The sequence below is a fragment of the Camellia sinensis genome, chromosome 12 (genome assembly GCF_055761805.1).
Source record: "Camellia sinensis isolate YWXY chromosome 12, ASM5576180v1, whole genome shotgun sequence".
NCBI lineage: Eukaryota > Viridiplantae > Streptophyta > Magnoliopsida > Ericales > Theaceae > Camellia > Camellia sinensis.
In genome coordinates this window covers 57,929,329-57,947,868 of record NC_138972.1, presented here as the reverse complement: position 1 = coordinate 57,947,868, position 18,540 = coordinate 57,929,329, and the positions used below count along the sequence as shown (strand labels likewise).

Here is an 18,540-nt window from a genome sequence, read left to right as displayed (position 1 = left end):
GTGAGTTGGTTATGAAGGTTGAGGGGTTTGGTCTATAAATGTATAACATAGTACATTCAGTTGTCTCAAGACAATGGAACAAAATTACTATAAAATTGAAAAGAGATACAAAGAATACAATTTGGAGCAAAATATGAATAGCAAGAAGTTGTGTGAATAACAGAGAATAGTGTTATTGTCCTTTTTATTATCTCACAATGGCATACATATGTTTGCTTTTATAGGCAAACCAACCAATGCATGAGAACAAGCAATTGGTTCATTTACATCATAAATTGCAGTGCACATCCGTAATATAGTTACTACAAAAAAATTAAGGTTTTAGAGACTAAAATTTAGGAATAAAATTATTTTTTAAAGATCAAATATTTTTGTTGTGAAAAGTGTTGTTATTATATTTTTAGCAACGAAAATTAGACATTAGTGACTAATTATTATCCTTTTGGGATCAAATTTTTTGTCTCAAAAAATAAATTATTTTGAGACCAAATTATTTTGTCCCTAAAAGTCTATTTATTTGTGACATTTTCAAAATTTTGTCCCTCAAAGCCTAATTTTTGACTTTTTGGGATGACCTTTTAGCAACTATTTTTATAACGATATAAATTTGTCTCTAAATGTCTTTTTGCAACAAAATTTTCACTTTTAGAATTCAAAATATTTAGTTTCTAAAACTCTTATACGTTATAGTGAGTGCTGCACCGCCTTTGCTATTTTCACTGCTTTTGTGATAATTATCGCCGTAAACAATTTTTCTGTATTGTACATATTTTACAACATAAATATATTTGTCTCTCCTTTATGCTCTCTCTTATGGTAATTATTGGTTTCAAGGGCATGCCCAATTCACATATTGGTTTTTCTCAATCCAATGGGTGAAATGTGTTGTATCTTATGGTAATTACAGTGTTCGATCTATTGGAGTAGTACATTACACCCTTGTGTTTTGTACTTTTTTTCTTTTCTTTTCTTTCTTTCTTTCTTTCTTTCTTTCTTTTTTTTTTTTTTTTTTTTGTAACGTTTTATGATCACTAAAAAAATATACACTTTGATGCTAATAAAAAAAATATATATATAGAAAGAAAAGATAAAGACAGAGAGAGATAGTAGCATTGTGACGGATAATGGGCTACAACATTAGTTGACAAGTGGTCGTACCCAATTTTTTTTAAAGAAGTAGAGCAAAACAGAGTATCAACAGTAATTTTTCTTCCCCCACTTATTACAATTAAAATTAATCTACTTCCAAAGCAGTCTCATTTGGTCAATGCTACTTCCACATTTCCATTGGCATCACTCAACGCTTTAGATGTTGTATCACCTTCACCACTACCAAATTCCACATCCCCTTCTTTGTTGCTGTCAATCACCTCTTCCAGTGGCTTATAAGTATAAAACCAAGCGCATACTACAAAATACAAAAGATTTATTACTTGTATACCTCCCATAAGCCAATAATAGTTTTCTAATCTTCCCCTATTGAGGTTTCTGTCAGGTAGCCAATTCCTGTCATTCCCAGTATATTTATGAATCAACGACACCATCAAGGTACCCATGTAGCTCCCCACCGATATCGCTATCCAGTAGAGCGCCGTAGAAGTGCTTCTCATGCTTTCAGGCGATTCATCGTAAAGAAACTCCATGTGCCCAACAGACAAGAAAACAACAGCTATTCCAGAAATGCAATATTGAGGAAGCAACCAGAAGACGGTTATCGGGATGACAGCAGTGGGTTGGTCCAATAAGTTGTGATCTGCAGCCACTGCTTTCCTCTTCATCTCTACAAGGGCTGAAACAATATTAGCAAGAATGTGAAGCATGATGCCTATGCCCATTCTCTGTAAGCATGTGATGCCTGAATGATTTCGAGTGAATAAGCGTGCAATGAGCACAAACAGGCGGTCGTATAGGACAAGGCCGATGAGGTTAATGAGGATGCTAAAGGTTGACAGACTAGCTGGAGGTATTTGGAAGGAGGAGGAGTGGGAGAAGTGACAATCCATGGAGCGAGCTTGTAGTATGATTAAGGGCTGGTTTGGCTTATCCTAAATAAGTCAAAAAGTCAAAAAGTTACTCTAAAATCCAAAAAGATATCACTATTCAACAAAAAAAAAATTAAAAAATCAATTTTCTTCAAAAAAAAAAAAAAAAAAAAAAAGTACACACACCTCATTGATGTGTGTGCAGCTGCTGTGTGCGGCAGTGGAGAAAAAAGAAATGATTGGGTGTGGTTTTTACACACACCGTTGTTCGTCCTATGGGGGTCATCACGGGTCCCGTTTTGATAATCTGAACCGTCCAATGTGTAGAAATCGTCGAGTACTATATGTCTGCAAAAAATCACATTGATCGGATATCGATAACTATATGATCAAATCAGTTATGTACAACAAATGGATGGTGTTATAATTAATGATTGAAAAATAAATAGATCTGATCAGATAGCTATCGATATCCGATTAACGTGATGACCCCCACGGGCCAAACAAAACCGTCCAATGCTTTGTACAAAAATTAGCCAATAATTTCCAACTCCAATTGAGTCTGCCGGTTGTATGGCTGGGGCCCACTCCTCTCTTATCATCTCTTACACACTTTTTTTATACAATTTTTTAATACACATTTTTCCATAAAAAGTCAAAAAATTAACCCAAATCTCCATATTTTTTTTTTGTCTTTTTTAGTCCAAAAAGACAAAAAGTATACCTTTTTAGGACACCCCAAACCAACCCTAAGTTTCCTGAATTTGACTCCGATGCTGCAAGTAGTATTCCAGATGGGCAAAACTCGAATTATGGATTTCAGTTCCTCTACTCGATGGACAGTCGATAGTCTCCAAAGGTTTGAGGAGTTTTGCTCTTTTGCATCATCTTCAGTTACAATAGCAGCTCGATCAAGCCACCTTCAAAAATTAGCATAAATTACAAGACATATACTCTTACTTAAGTCCACGTCTTTAAACTAGCGAAGTATGGAAAAATGTATATAAGTATTAAGATTGATATGAACCCAAATTTCAGCATTTTTCAGTCATCGATTTGTTCCAATTATTAGAAATTAGTTTCAATTTTATGTTATGTTCTATCCTTTTTTCCCCTAGTAAATGTTCTGATATGGTGCTAAATGTTATGATATGGTGCTAATATAGAAATCTTCTATCTATGGGAAAGAAACAGCACTCAACAAATGGAGCAAGGAGGGTGGATTCCAGTCATGAGGCAGAGAAGAGGGAAAGGTACAGGGAGCAAGGAGCCAAGGACTGAATTGTTCACTGTGTTTGTGGATAGTTTGCCTTACAGTATGGACCCAAAAACATTGTTCAAATTGTTTACAAAGTTTGGAATAGTGAAAGATGTATTTATCCCGCAGAAGAGGAGGAAGTTCACAAATACCAGGTTTGGCTTTGTCAGGTTCGACTGCTCAGTGGCAGCGAGGGTTGCAGTTTCTAAAGCCAATGGTCTATGGGTAGAGGACAGGGAGATTCAAGTCAAAATGGCAGAGTATGATAGATTTAAGGAAGGAGCACAGAGTAGAAACCAGACTACAGGGACCAAAGGCATCAACGAAGCAGATGGAAGAGAAGTACACAATCAGCATGGTTTACAGAGGTCATATGCTGAAATACTAAAAACAAATGCTAGAGGATCTGCGGGGAAAGTCGAAAGAACTATCATGGTAGATGAAGCCGGTCATGGTTGGCTGCACGAGAGTGTGATCTTGAGATTCAAAGAAGAGTACTCTATACATGGCATTGAGAAGATTTTTATGGAGAAAGGAATTGAGGAAGTAATGGTCAGGCGTGGAGGAGGCAGAGACGTGGTGGTCACCTTTAAATCCAAAGAAGCTAAGGATGCAAAACTAGCACTGGTCAGAGAATGGTGTAGAGATTGGTGTGAGTCGGTTAAAGAGTGGGAACCAGGAGCTCGTGCAGAACAAGAGAGGTGCCTGTGGCTCAGATGCCATGGGATACCCCTAAGCATGTGGAATAGAAACACTTTCTGTAAGATTGGCAACATTTGGGGAAGTGTTATTCGATTAGAAGGAGACATTTGCCAACCCAAGTCCTTCAGTTATGGAAGAGTCAGAATTGCAACTCAGTGTATGGACTTCATCAATAAAACTATTAATCTGGAATGCAAAGGCAGGTTATATCCTGTTATGGTGTGTGAAGAGCAACCAGTTAGCATATTTAATAATGACAGTTCGATACTTAGTGAGGTTGAGGACGTCCATAGCTCTAATGGAGCTGTTAATCACGAACCAGTACCTGGGTGTGGTGCTGGAAATGAAGCAGTTGACATGCCTAAGGAGGTTGAGGAAGAAGATGATGAGCTGGCAAAGTCTGACACCGTAGTGGTTGAGACCCAATGTGGGCTGGAGCCGACCTGTAAAGCTGTCCAAGTTAATACAGTGGTTGTAGAGCCTGAATGTGGCGTGGGAAACATAGTGGGGCTTGAGGCACGCATGGATAGATCTCTATTGGTAATGGCAGACAGTGCACTGCAGAGGGATAATGTTAATCAGAGGGTTGATGAGCATCTGTTTACCCCTGGGTTTATTAAGAGTGTAAGTGGGGCAAGTGGGCACAGGCCTGGTATCCACCTGGAAGTTAATTTGGGCCAAATACATGGGCCTGTTTCCCCAAATGGACTGACTGAAGAGGGGGTGGGCACATCTATAGTCCACACAATTAAACCTCATTGGGCTGGTACCAGGAAAGATGGGCTCTGGGTGCAATCAAGCCAAACTACTATCAATGGAAGCTCCAATGCTGTAAAGAAGGCAAGAAGGAAAGGAAAGATGAAAGTGGGAGGGCCGGGTGCAGCAAAACCGAACACAGAGGAGGTTGGGTATAAGAGGTTAGCTCGTCTGTATGGTCAAAAAGGTAACCCATCTAGCAAGTCTATCCCCAAGTGCGCAGTGTTCAGGGCTGCTGCAGCAGCCATGTCTTTTTCGGCATCAACCAAGAGTGGTTCAAGCAAAGGGAGGCATATCCTTAGTGAAGCTCAAGCTAATCTTCAGCTGGGTAAAGTTCTGGGAATTCACTACAATGGTAAAGAGAGTGAAGTTTTGGAGAAATTGGTAGAGCTTGAATCAATTGACAGAGGAAGAAGAAAGGGGAGGGAGACGGCATAAGGGTCTCAGTGTCTCATCTAGGGGATTTTGGCGTATCATATGTGGACTGATGAATTTAATGTCATGGAATATCAGAGGATTAGGGAAATCTGTGAAGAGGGGAAGGATTAGGAAGCTCATTTGTGATAGGAGGGTTGACTTTGTTCTATTACAGGAAACTAAGAAAACCTCTATTTCAGAAAGTGAAGTTAGAACCTTGTGGGGAAGGAGGAATATGGAATTTATGGCAGTAGATTCAGAAGGGTTAGCAGGGGGACTACTCTGTATTTGGGACCCAAGCTTATTTCAATTGAAGGATTGTTGTTCCAATAGAAGATTTGTTCTCCTGTCAGGTACTCTTCTGAAATCTTTTGATTGTGTCATACTAAATGTTTATGCCCCCAATGATGTGAGTGGTAGAGGTATGCTTTGGGATACTTTAATAAAATTAAAGTCTGACTTTCCAAATCCATGGTGCTTGGGGGGGGACTTCAATGAGATCAGATTTATTGGGGAAAGGGGGGGCTGCTCTGGAAGGGAAAAAGGAATGAAGGAACTTAACGCTTTCATTGATAAATGTGAGTTGAATGATATACCATTGCTTGGTAGGAAGTACACATGGTGTAATGCTCAGGAGGGGGAGAAATGGAGTAGGATTGACAGGGTCCTGTTAAATCCTGAGTGGTTGCAAAGATTTAACTTCAAGCTATGGGGTCTTCCTAGAACTTGCTCTGATCACTGCCCACTCTTGTTAATGGAAGATGAGAGGGATTGGGGGCCAAGACCCTTCAGGTTCATTAATGCATGGATTATGCACCCTTGTTTCCTCTCTGTTATGGAAAAATTCTGGACTGAAAAAAGGATTACTGGGAGTGCGGGGTACATTCTTCTCCATAAACTACAACTGCTCAAGGGAGAGCTGAAAAAATGGAACTCTAAAGTTTTTGGGAATGTAGCTACAAAATTAAAGGAGGCAGAGGTAGAGCTGCATGGCATTGACATTACTGCAGAAGACAGAACTTTGTCTGAATCTGAAAAGAATAGAAGAATGGAGGTGAGAGGGGAGGTATGGAAGCTTAGCAGGATGCTGGAAAGGATTTGGCATCAGAAGTCTAGAGTAAACTGGATCTTGAATGGGGACAGGAATACTAAGTTTTTCCATGTGATGGCTAGTAGCAGAAGGAATAGAAATTCAATCAATTCTATCTCAATTGATGGAGTTGATATGAAGGAGCCAGAGACCGTACGACTTGCAGTCTTACAGCACTTTAGGAGGCAGTTCACCGAAAGCTGGGCAATTAGACCAACTCTGGGGGGCATCTTTAAGTCAGTTACAGCTAGTGATGCTTTTTCTGACCTGGAAGCTGATTTCTCTGCATGTGAAGTAAGGGCAGCTATCATGGACTGTGATGGAAATAAGGCGCCAGGCCCAGATGGTTTTAATCTCCTATTTTTTCAGAAATTTTGGAAGGTATTGAAATCTGAGGTGTTGCATTTCATGAGGGATTTTCATACCACTTCCAAGCTCTCATTTGGAATTAACAGTTCTTTCATCACTCTTATTCCCAAGAATGATACTCCTAATGGATTAGCTGATTTTAGACCCATTAGTTTGGTGGGGAGTATGTACAAGATTCTCTCAAAAGTCCTAGCTCATAGGCTTAAGAGAGTGCTCCCTGAAGTTATTGGGGATTCTCAGTCTGCTTTTTTAGGTGGGAGAAGTATACTTGATGGAGTTTTTATTGCAAATGAAATTGTGGATGGATGGAAAAAAGCTAGAAAGAAAGGGATTCTTATTAAACTTGATTTTGAAAAAGCGTACGACTCAATTAACTGGGAATTTCTATTTTCTATGTTGGCCAATTTTGGGTTTGGGTCAAAATGGACTTCTTGGATGAGGGCGTGTGTTTCCACAGCAAGGTTGTCTGTTCTTGTGAATGGTTCACCAACAGAGGAGTTTTCTCCACAAAAGGGTCTTAGACAAGGTGACTCTCTATCTCCTTTTTTATTTATTATAGTGGCAGAAGGGCTGAATATATTGATGCACCGAGCTCATGAACTAGGGATCATTAAGGGGGTAAAAGTTGGGGCGAAGGAAGTGATGATTTCTCACCTCCAATTTGCAGATGATTCGATGTTGTTTTGTGAGGCTGACTTGGAACAAATAGTTCATATAAAGAGGGTCCTAAGATGTTTTGAAATACTTTCTGGAATGAGGATTAACTTCCACAAGAGCGTAGTGTGTGGGGTAGGTGTGGATGTTGAGGCCTTGTTATCCTGTGCTGATATTCTAAATTGCAAGGTCCAAGGATTACCAATGAAATTCTTGGGCCTTCCATTAGGTGCTAATCCAGGTAGGAAATCAACCTGGAAGCCAGTGTTGGATAAGGTTAAAGCTAGGTTGGCGGGTTGGAAGAGAAGAACTCTATCTTTTGCAGGCAGGCTAACGTTGATCAAGTCTGTCCTGTCTAGTCTACCTATTTACTATCTTTCTCTGTTCAGAATGCCCAATGGAGTTGTTAGAGAAATTGAAAAACTCCAAGCTGCTTTCCTGTGGGGAGGTAACGATCGGAAAAGGAAAGTCCACCTAGTAAAATGGGCTGAAGTGACAAAAAGTAGGGAGCAAGGTGGACTGGGAATTAGAAGAATCAAGGATGTCAATTCTAGCCTTCTCCTTAAATGGTGGTGGAAATTTGGGAAGGAAGTAAATGTCCTTTGGAGAAGGTTGTTGTGTAGCAAATACAGGATTGAGGAGGGTAGCTGGATCCCATTGGCGAGTGTGTCTCATAGTCACTCTAGATTGTGGACTGATATTATCACAGTGGCTAAGCATCATCAACAGTTAGTGGAGTTCTATGTAGAGAAGTTTCGGTTAAGGATTGGGAATGGGACTAGGATCAAGTTTTGGCATGATTGTTGGCTTGGCAGCAGATGTTTAAAAGCTGAGTTCCCTAGACTCTTTAGTTTGTCCATTGATAAAGGGGGATCACTCTTCAGCTTCTATGATAGGAGATCTTCTGTGGAGGAGTGGAATTTTATCTTTAGGAGAAACCTCTATGATTGGGAAAAGGATGAAGTAAATAGATTGGTTGTTGTTTTAAAGGATGCCCCTCCTTTACGCAGTAATGTGGAGGATTGTGCTACATGGAATGGAACAGCTGGCTGCCTCGAGGTATTTGTTTTGTACAGGTTCAGTGACACTCCCTTTGGCCCTCATCTGTCTTTAGGTAAGTTTGTGTGGAACACCGATTTACCTCCTAAAGTCCAGTTTTTTGGCTGGTTAGCTTGGAGGAATAGAGTGAAAACTAGAGTTTTTCTCCAGCATATTGGTATTCTTAACAGTAGTGCTTCAATTCTTTGTGCCTTTTGTGAAAATGAGAATGAATCTGCTGCCCATGTGTTGCTGCATTGTCCATTTTCCTGGAAAGTTTGGTCAGATCTGTTACAATGGTGGGGGTGCCTGTGGGTGGTGCCTAGGTCTGTTGACTGCTTGTTTTATTGGTGGTTAGGTGGCCATTTTAAGAACAAGGCTAGGAGATTATGGAGGGTTCTACCTCTGATTGCTCTATGGTCCATTTGGAAGTTTAGAAATGATTGTGTATTTAATGGGGCGCAGCCTTGTGGAGTAGATCTTAGTGAGCTCATTAAGGTTCGATTTGCCTTATGGAGTAAGGCCTCCAGGTTAGGGAATATGTACTCGGTTAATGATTTTATCAACAACATTGATCAGGTAAAGGCATGTGTTTGAGGAAGTCTGCAGCTGGCAGTGTCCGTCTGCTGTATGCATCTGCTGTCTGCATGATCTGGTTGGTCTGTTTGGTGATTGATTCTTCGGTTTGCTTCTGGCAATCTGCTTCTGTTTTGCATCTGCTAGTCTGTCAGTGGGTGTCTACAGCTGCTAGAGAGCAGCAGAACATGCTCTGGCCTAGCATTGTTGATCCAGCCCTCTGCCTATCTACATGCTTCAGCTGCTGCTCAAGCTTGTATGGTGGTTGCTAGTTGGTGCTTCTGTATTTCTGGTGTGGAACACTTCCAATCCTATGCCAGATGCTAGGTGCATTTTCAGTCTGCATTTTCCAATCCTGGCTTGGCTGCTGTTTAGGGGCCAAGCTTTGGTGGTTGCTGCTGTATTGTAGATTGTGGATTGTATCTTGTATCTTGCCAATTATGGGTCAAGTGCATAGTGCACTCCCCTGATTTGTTGATGTATTGAGGATTGTATATTGCTTTTTCATCAATAAATCCTTATTTTGCCGATCAAAAAAAAAAGTATTAAGATTGATGTGCATAATCTCAAGGTCAATTCATTCCACCGTTTACATTTTGGCAAAGCGTTTATATATATATATATTGATTCTAGCTTAACAAGCAAACCATTTTTTATTGGCTTAATTAGTCAAAAAGTGATTAAAAAATCTCAAACCAAAAGAAGCCATTAGTTCATGTTCATGCAGCATAGTGTAGCTTATAAATCAAATCAAATCAAACCAAATCAAGTTTTAAGTCCCATCTAATAGTATCGGCTGCATAAATCTTTTTTCTCCACTCAACTCTATCCAAGGCCATTTTATTAGTCAAATATATTGTAGCTTATATTTAATAAAAATGCAACATATATATAATTTACTTTTTTAAATACAATAAGATTAAAAGAATAAAATATTACGCTTAACATTCATTTTAACTTCATTACTTATAATATATCATATCATCTCTTATTTTATTGATATTACCATTTCGAAAGTTACAAAATTAATAGGTCTTTTGAAAAAAAAAAGTGGGAAATAATCTTACTTGAACTGATCAGTGTGTAGAAGCCTTCCAGTGGAAGAAATAACAGCATCAAGCTCTCTATTTTCATACAACTTTCCTAGATCTTCTGGTGCAACTTCTTTCCTCTTTTTCCAAGCAGCAACAATTGCTTGAGCCAATCTGACAAATGGACTGCCCCCTGGTTTTATTTTCTTATAAAGAGGAGAGCCCAAAACATAGACTACCGTAGAGAAAGCCATGATAATGGTTGGGATTCCCAAACCCAGACCCCACCCTACATTCTCTTGGACATAAACCACAACTGTTAGAGACATGAGTGAGGACAGACTCATGCTGAAAAATTACCAATTGACGAAGTTCCAGCTCCGAGCCTCGACCTTGGATTTGGTCATGTCGAATTGATCGGCTGCGAAGGTGATGACGTTTGGCCCATGCCGCCTGCACCGATCATTAAGAAGAAGAGGGAGAGATAAAGAACCCATAGCCGTAAGGATGAGGCTTCCTGGCAGCTCTCTTGAGTAGGGCATGGATAGGGGTGAGCATGGTCCGGATTGGACCGGATTGGGATAAAACCAGAACCAATCCGTTATTTACGGTTCCTAAAAAATTGGAACCAATCCAATCCGTTTAAATCATGGAACCAATCCGAACCAATCCATTTAAATACGGATTGGATCGGTTTAGGATCGCGGATTCACATAATTAAATAACAAAAATATATATATAACACTTGAATTTCATAAAAATATAAACATAGCGCTATATTAGTTCCATAATAGCAACATGTTTTTCTATAATAACGACATACTGTTCTAGAATTTAAACAACCATAAGAAAACTGGTTTCACCATAAGTATTTAGACCATTGCAAATTAAAACTTAAAACTAACAAACAAAAGTAATAAAAGAAGATATTATACGATTTTAGGTTTGAGTTTAGATTTTACATAGAATAAGAAAAGATACTATGGGGGAGGATGTATAATAAAAATATAGACTATTTGTATACGGTCCGGATCGGTTCCAATCCGGAACCGTGGGATTCAATCCGGAACCAATCCGTGAACTCCGGATTTTTAATTATTCAATCCGGAACCGAACCACGGATTCAAAAAACCAATCCAAACCTATCGGATTGGACTGGACTGGATCGGATTACGGATTTCACGGATTCCTTGCTCAGCCCTAGGCATGGAGGAGGGCGAAGCTGTGGCAGTATTGCTGATATGGTGATGCTCACCAATCCCTGTGCCAAATTGTTCACTACAAGAAAAAGCATTTTTGCCGACCACTTTTAGCTACCAAAACTAATTTAGTCGCCAAAAGTCACGGAATTGGCTACCAAAAATAATATTAGTCGGCAAAAGTCAACATTTTAGCTACTAATTTTTTTTTAGTAAGGGAATGTTGATTATTGGCTACTAAAAAAAATTTAGTAGCTAAAGATATTACAATTGGCGACTAAAACAATTTTTAGTAGCAAAACATATGACAATTGGCGACTAAATAAAAATTTAGTAGCCGTAGAGGTACCTTTAGCTACTAAATTGTTTGGTAGCCGAATGAAAATAAAAAAATTAATTTTTAATCTTTCCCGACCAAACTTTTGGTCGCCAAATGTCAACTTTAGGCGACAAAATTTCTTTTAGTCGCCAAATACCTACTTTCGGCTACTAAATTTTTTGGTAGCCGAATGAAAATAAAAAAATTAATTTTTAATCTTTCCCGACCAAACTTTTGGTCGCCAAATGTCAACTTTCGGCGACAAAATTTCTTTTAGTCGCCAAATACCTACTTTCGGCTACTAAATTGTTTGGTAGCCGAATGAAAATTAAAAAATTAATTATTTTTATTAAGAGGTTGTACACCTACCATCCAAAAATATTAATATCTTATTTTTTTTATTATCTCAAAATATTAATTTTTTTAAAAAATTAATTATTAAAATAATATGAATTTCTTATTTTGTCCTTTTTTTAAATCCATTAATAATACAAAAAGTACAATTATGACAATTGATATGTCTAAAAAAATATACTATCAAAAGGTAATTTTGAAAAATTAATATTTTTAAAATGTAATAATTGTATTATAAAAAGAAATTAAATTCTGAAAATAGATTATTATTTTTAGATGGAAGAAGTAGTCGGCTTTCATTTGATGGTTGAACACATCTTTTAATAATTGGGCCCTCACGCGAAAGGTATGCTAAAATGGGCAACTTGTTATTGGCTGTTTGTCGATAGTTTTACATTGCAAAAATTTAAAGGCATAGTTACAAGTCAGTCTGATGAATTTAATTTTTAATAATAAATTTATTATTTTTAAAAAGTACAATTAAACTATTTATACTTTTTACATCATCATATTTCAATAACACTAATAAATTAAGAATAAATCAAAATTCACAAATAAAAGACAAAATATCCCAATTATAGCTATGCATATTGTTTGGTCTGAAATTAGTCATTTGTACATTATGGTTTTTTCATCTCATAGACTTGTTTCTAGACTTGATGGGACTTAAGGCTTGGTTTGGTTTGTTTTGTTTTATAGACTTGTTTCTATAATGGTTCAAAAAGAAAGGAAAAAAGAATAAAAGAAAAGAAAAGAGACTTGTTTCTATAAGGTTGAGGCTAACTTTAGGAGTTCAATATGCACCATTACACAAGTTATTGCATGGGGAATTTTCTTAGTTGCAATCTGACATTTTGTTTGATGTGACCAGATACAATCTTGAAGAAGTATTCATCAACTGTTGCCACAATATTCACAGGCATAACATCTGCTGCATTATTTGGCCACTCTGACTACATCTGCTGCACGTATTTACTGCAGAATATTCTTTAATATGTAAAATTTATGAGTACAAAAGCCATATATAAGCTTCATGGACAACATAACAATGGGATTTGGAATTGGCCTATCTAGTCGTGGTCGCTACCAGCTTATCACTGAGGTCTGGTTGCCTTTTCTAGCACATATATATATATATATATATATATATTTAGATAAAAAACACTATTTAAGTTATTAATTTTTACTTGTTTGAGTTTCTTTCAGAGGTCTGCTTGCTATGCCAGAAAATGGGATTGGCTTGTTTCCAGATATGGGCTTTTGCATATATAGCAGCACGAACTCTAGGAAGAGGATCAGTTGGTATGCTTTATGTTATTTAAAAGGTTCAGTTGGGTTCTATGGAGGGAATTTTTTTTATGATGTTATGTTTTCTTTTGTTTGCACATTGAAGCTTTTTGGTATCACCTTTAAGTATATTGAATTTATTGTTTAAATTCATCATTGAGGGGCATGATGCTCATTATTTTTTTAGCAAAAGTAAGGTGAAAATGTGATAAATTTGCAAATCAGTTTTATTTTTTTTGATAAACTGATAAACTGATAAATCATTATTTTATTGATAAATCTGCAAATCAGTTTTATTTTAGCAAATGTGATAAACTGATAAATCTGAAAATCTGAAAATGTAAGGTGAAAATGTGATAAACTGATAAATCTGCAAATCAGTTTTATTTTAGCAAAAGTAAGGTGAAAATGTGATAAATCATTATTTTTTTTTTATGATGTTAAAACGCCGCTAAAAATCAGTTTTCCAGCAGTGAGTATGTCATCGTTTTTCTTATAAGAATTAATTTTTTACTTTGTCAGGAAAGAAGAAGAAAAAGAAGAAACCCCGGTTGCCTTTGAATGGTATATTTGCTGTTTTGTTGTATATCCCTTGAGACATCTCTCAGAGTTAGTTTGTTGGGATTTGGGGAAAATTCCTAGTTGGAATCTGTACTATCAATGTGATTGGCAGGAGGAAAATATGGCTGTAAGCGGGAAGAAGAACGGGGAATTTATCACAGGCAGTGATGTTTCTAAAATGAAATACACAAACAAGGTCTTTTTTTGCCAAGTTTGATTGAACTTGTCACTGTCTCAGTAAAGAACAATGATGGGTTTTATTGTATCCTGTGTGCTGTGTTTTTTCTTTCGTTTCTTGATAATAGATGAAGAAAATAATAGAAGAAAAACCAGCTTCAAATAATTTTGTGTAGTTGCCCAAGTTGAATCATTTATGCATTTGTCACCTTTCATATAGGTGGTGGAAGAAACTTTGAGACTCACAAACATTTCACCCTTCCTTTTTCGCTCAGGTGACGGAAGAAGTTGAATTTCAAGGTATGCCGCTAAATTTTGTAAACACATGAAATTGTTGAGAATTAGTGATCATAATGAAGACTTGCAGGTTTCATAATCCCAAAAGGCTGGAAATTGTTATTGTGGTTTCGATACAATCACAGTAATTCAGAATACTTCATGGATCCATTGTGCTTCAATCCAGATAGATGGAATGTAAGCTCGCAATAAGGCATTGCTTTTGTTTTTGTCTATCATCTCAGAAGTTTTACGTCTTTGCTTTGTTAGTACATAGTCTTCCAAAAGTAGATTACTCAATTCCTAGAGGCAAGAAAAGTGTTTCAAATATTTTACTCAGATCGCTATTCCTATTGAATGTGAACATATTTATTTTGCTAGAAACCGGCAAAACCTGGTACATTCCAAGTTTTTGGTGGGGGTTCAAGGAGTTGTGCTGGAAATATGCTCTCTCGGACTGAACTTGCAATCTTTCTGCACCATTTGGTTGTCGGCTACAAGTAAGTGAAAATTTTAATGGCTTGAAGGCTTGTAAGTATTTGGGCTTCAATGGAATTTGCATAATTCTAAACTATGTTCTGTTTTTCCATTTTTCTTTTTGGTTTTTGGTGAATTTTCAGGTGGGAACTAATAAATCCAGATGCCAAGATTGATTATCTTCCTCACCCTAAACCAATTGATCGGGTTAAGATTGCCTTTAGCAAAATTTAGAACTACTTCATCATTGTTTTGGTTCCATGTATTTGTAGGCCTTATGAGCCAATCTGTTTTGTATCCTGTATGACAGTTCAACAGTGGTGTGCTAATTTGTATGGAAAACACTGGTGCAATAAAGGCCTCATGAGCCACGTTTGTATGGCTAGTGTTTTTACACCTTTAAAATATTCTCAAGACCTTGTTGCTGAGAACTATATGATGCCTAGGCCCTGCTGCTTATAATCTGCATTTTTTACACCTTTAAAATATTCTGTAAATGACATTTGATGTAGAATTTTTTGTACAGAGGACATCTTTTTTGTATAATTTTGTGTTTGTATGGAATTATTATTTTGGGTTGGATTGTATTTGATTTGTATAGAATTTGATGTTAAAAGATCAAATTTTTGTATTGTTGAAACGAAATAGAAATAGATATATGTATTATTTTGTTTAAATACAGGGTGCAGGTTGCATGAAATAAATACAGGTTGTGAATAAATTAATTATAATAAAAAAAACACTAAATAAAGTTTTTGGAACTTAAATGTTTAGTAGTGAAAAAAAAAAAGTGAATTTATTAGTGACTAACCAATTGGTAGCTAAAAAGGAAATCAATATTTTTAGTGACTAAATATTTGGTAGCCATAAAAAATCTAAAGATTTTTGGTGACTAAAAATTTAGTAGATAAAAATAAATGAAGACTTTCGGCTACCAAATGGTTAGTAGCCAAAAGTTTAATAAAATGAAAAATAATATTTTTGGCGACTAAATTCTTTAGTCCCTAAATGTAGTAATGTTGTGACTAAAATTTATTCCCGACAAAAAGTTTTAGTCGCTGAAAATTTAATTTATTTTATTTGAACACTTTTGGCGACTAAATATTTAGTCGCCAAAGTATACCCTTTCCCGACTACTCAGAGTTTGGTAGCCGAATGTTCACTTTTGGCGACTAATATTTTAGTCGCCAAAAGATAACCTTTGCCGACTAACCAGAGTTTAGTAGCCAAAACATTCACTTTCAGCGACCAAAAATAGTTTAGTCGCCAATACTATCGCCGACAGGGTATAGGCGACTAGTTTGGCGACAAAATATTTTAGTCGCTAATTGTTTCGGCGACCAAAAATGGGGCTTTTGGCGACCAATATTTTGGTCGCCAAAAGTAGCATTTCTTGTAGTGGTTTTATCATTATTATAACCAACTACTTCGATAAACTACTTACACATGAAGACATGGACCCCACTTGTTTTTATCAATATGATTAATTGGTGAAAAGTTTATTTTTATTGGTGGTTCAAAATTTATTTATTTTTTTAATAATAAAGACACATATTGAAAAATTATTGAAAAATTAGTTAGAAGTCACGAAATAGTGAGTTGAATAGATAAGTGACATTATCAAATACATAAATATGAGTCCTGCTGAAGACTCCCAGCCCAGCACCCCCACCTCCATGTGGGGGGGGCTGCCAATGGATGAAACCAAAAAAAAAAATAATTTTTTTGGACCAATCAGAAGGCACCCCAGCACCCCCACTGGGGTCTCATGCATTTTCCCATAAATATATGACATTTGAGTAGATAATTAGACAACCAAATAACATACCATGGGAAAAGATTTTTCACCAACTAACCCTATTAATGTGGATTCCACTCTAATATTTTTCTGTTTAGTAAGAAAAATTTCTAAGAAATAACATTAGGCAACTATATATCATGCGTAATAGTAATTATAATAATAAGGGAAAATCATATTTGTGGTCTTTATGTATATTTTGTGTCAATTTAGTCTTTACAATTTTAAATATATTAATTTTGCCTCATCATTATTAAATTGTTCAAATTAAAACTATAAGAATCAAAATGAAATTTCATTCAAATTAGAGGAACTAGTAATATAATTTATCTTTTTTGTAACAAAAAATAGTTCATATATATGGAGAGAGGGAGAGAGAGAGACCAGTTGATAAAAAATGGAGCCGACGAGGATGGTCCAGAATCGGCCGGCGAAAGAGTCCGCGATGAGAGCACCAATGAGAGGCATTTAACTGGAGGCGCCACCAAAGTTTGTGAGGATGTTGGAAGCCTTTACGATGGGGAGGTTCAACTTTTGGATCAAGCACGTTATCAAGTTCACTGCTACTCCTACCGTAGCTATTCTATCACACATTTCATTTACTGTCAACAAAACAAATTCACCATCATCATCACATTAAGTAATTAATTAATTAATCAATGAGCTACCTATAATCAAATATTTCATATGGTATTAATTTGGAGCATGTTTTTACAATTAATTAGTAATGAACTTGTTGGTTATAGTGCGTCAAGTGTGTATATGTTGTTTTTCTTTTATAATCAATTTACACACATTTTGATTAATTTTAGAATTCTAAAATTAACAATAAAACAAACTTTGAAGGGCCCTTTGAAATAATATAACGAACTCGAGTTTTGAGATCTTTTTCTCAAATCTTTATCGTTCAACTAAGTTTTTAGTATTTTTGTTTTCAAGATTAAAGATGCTCTCTACCATATTGACAAAGACCAAAAATGCAGGCAAGGTTAGTAGAGACCTGACTAAAATATAACATCTAAATTCAGTAATATTACAAATTCAAATTTAATTATGCAAAAATTATCTACAATTATCATTTTGTAATTCAGATTTATTCTACACATAGATTCACACTTGACAAATTTAAAGGCAAATTACGACGATAATCCCTGTACTTTATCCCTTGTGTCATTTTAGTCCCTATATTTTTAGTTGGCTTGATTTTGACCATAAATTTATAATTTTATCTAACTTTGATCCAATTGATTAAACTCTTAATATTTTTTATAAAAAATACATATATAAATGTCACGTGTCATATTTTTTAAAGAAAAATTATAAACTTACTCAACTCAGTTAGTTAATCTCAACTAAAAAAACACTAGCGATATTATTAATTGGATCAAATTGAAACAAAATTTAAAATTAAGGATCAAATTAAATCAATTAAAAATGTATTGATATGACATAAGAAATAAAATATAAATACCATCAGTATAATTTTTCTGAAATTAATGTCCACCACCACACAACCACCTACCTAAAAAATTATGAGCATGTAAGTTTAGGATCCCAGACTTTTCCATCTAAATTAGGATATATTTTTTTTAGGGAGAATTGCATGTAAGTGGTGGTTAGAAAAAATATTTACAAACAAAACACATATATATATTAATAATTAAAATTATAAATTATAAATTTTTCTACCATTGTGTGATAATTTTTCAAAACTTACCCTGAATGGTAATTTCTCCTATTTTTTATTCATAATTCTACAAGTAGACCGTTAAGCTAGCCATGCTTCGCCATGGTTTGGATTAAGGGGTTTTTTTTTTTAAGTTCCCTAATAATAACAATTTTCTGCATAAAGGACATTAAAAAATGTAATATTGCCTCACGTCCCTAACCAAAATACCCGCGCATTTTATCAATTTCTTGGACCAAAATACCCTACGTCTGTTCATTTTCAGATGAGTTGATTTTTTTGACATGTCTACTGGATATTCTCCTTTATGATGCTGGTACTGGTGTTGGGTATTTTCCGGACACGTCTGTTCATTTTCAGATGAGTTCATTCTTTATGTCTTCTTCCGCCTTTTTGGAAAGAATGAAGATGATGAATTACGAAATCAAAACAGCACTGGATATAGAATTGGAATGCACATATTAAAATATGAATTTAATTAAGACAAATATTAAATTAAAACATAACATTCAAAATAACTTACAATTACAAT

The 18,540-nt window shown here is 35.9% G+C and overlaps 1 protein-coding gene and 1 pseudogene across 1 annotated transcript; one reads left to right on the top strand and one right to left on the bottom strand.

The window, feature by feature from the left end:
• Nucleotides 1-1,064: 1,064 nt before the first annotated feature.
• Nucleotides 1,065-17,495, bottom strand: LOC114282395 (protein NRT1/ PTR FAMILY 3.1-like; annotated as a pseudogene).
• On the top strand, nt 13,547-14,928 carry LOC114303711 (ent-kaurenoic acid oxidase-like). The gene is made up of 5 exons (XM_082897911.1): nt 13,547-13,789; nt 13,991-14,070; nt 14,138-14,244; nt 14,428-14,546; nt 14,667-14,928. Exons 3-5 carry the CDS (start codon nt 14,209-14,211, stop codon nt 14,755-14,757), a joined length of 246 nt encoding a protein of 81 aa, XP_082754037.1. The 5' UTR covers nt 13,547-13,789; nt 13,991-14,070; nt 14,138-14,208; the 3' UTR covers nt 14,758-14,928.
• Nucleotides 17,496-18,540: the final 1,045 nt, after the last annotated feature.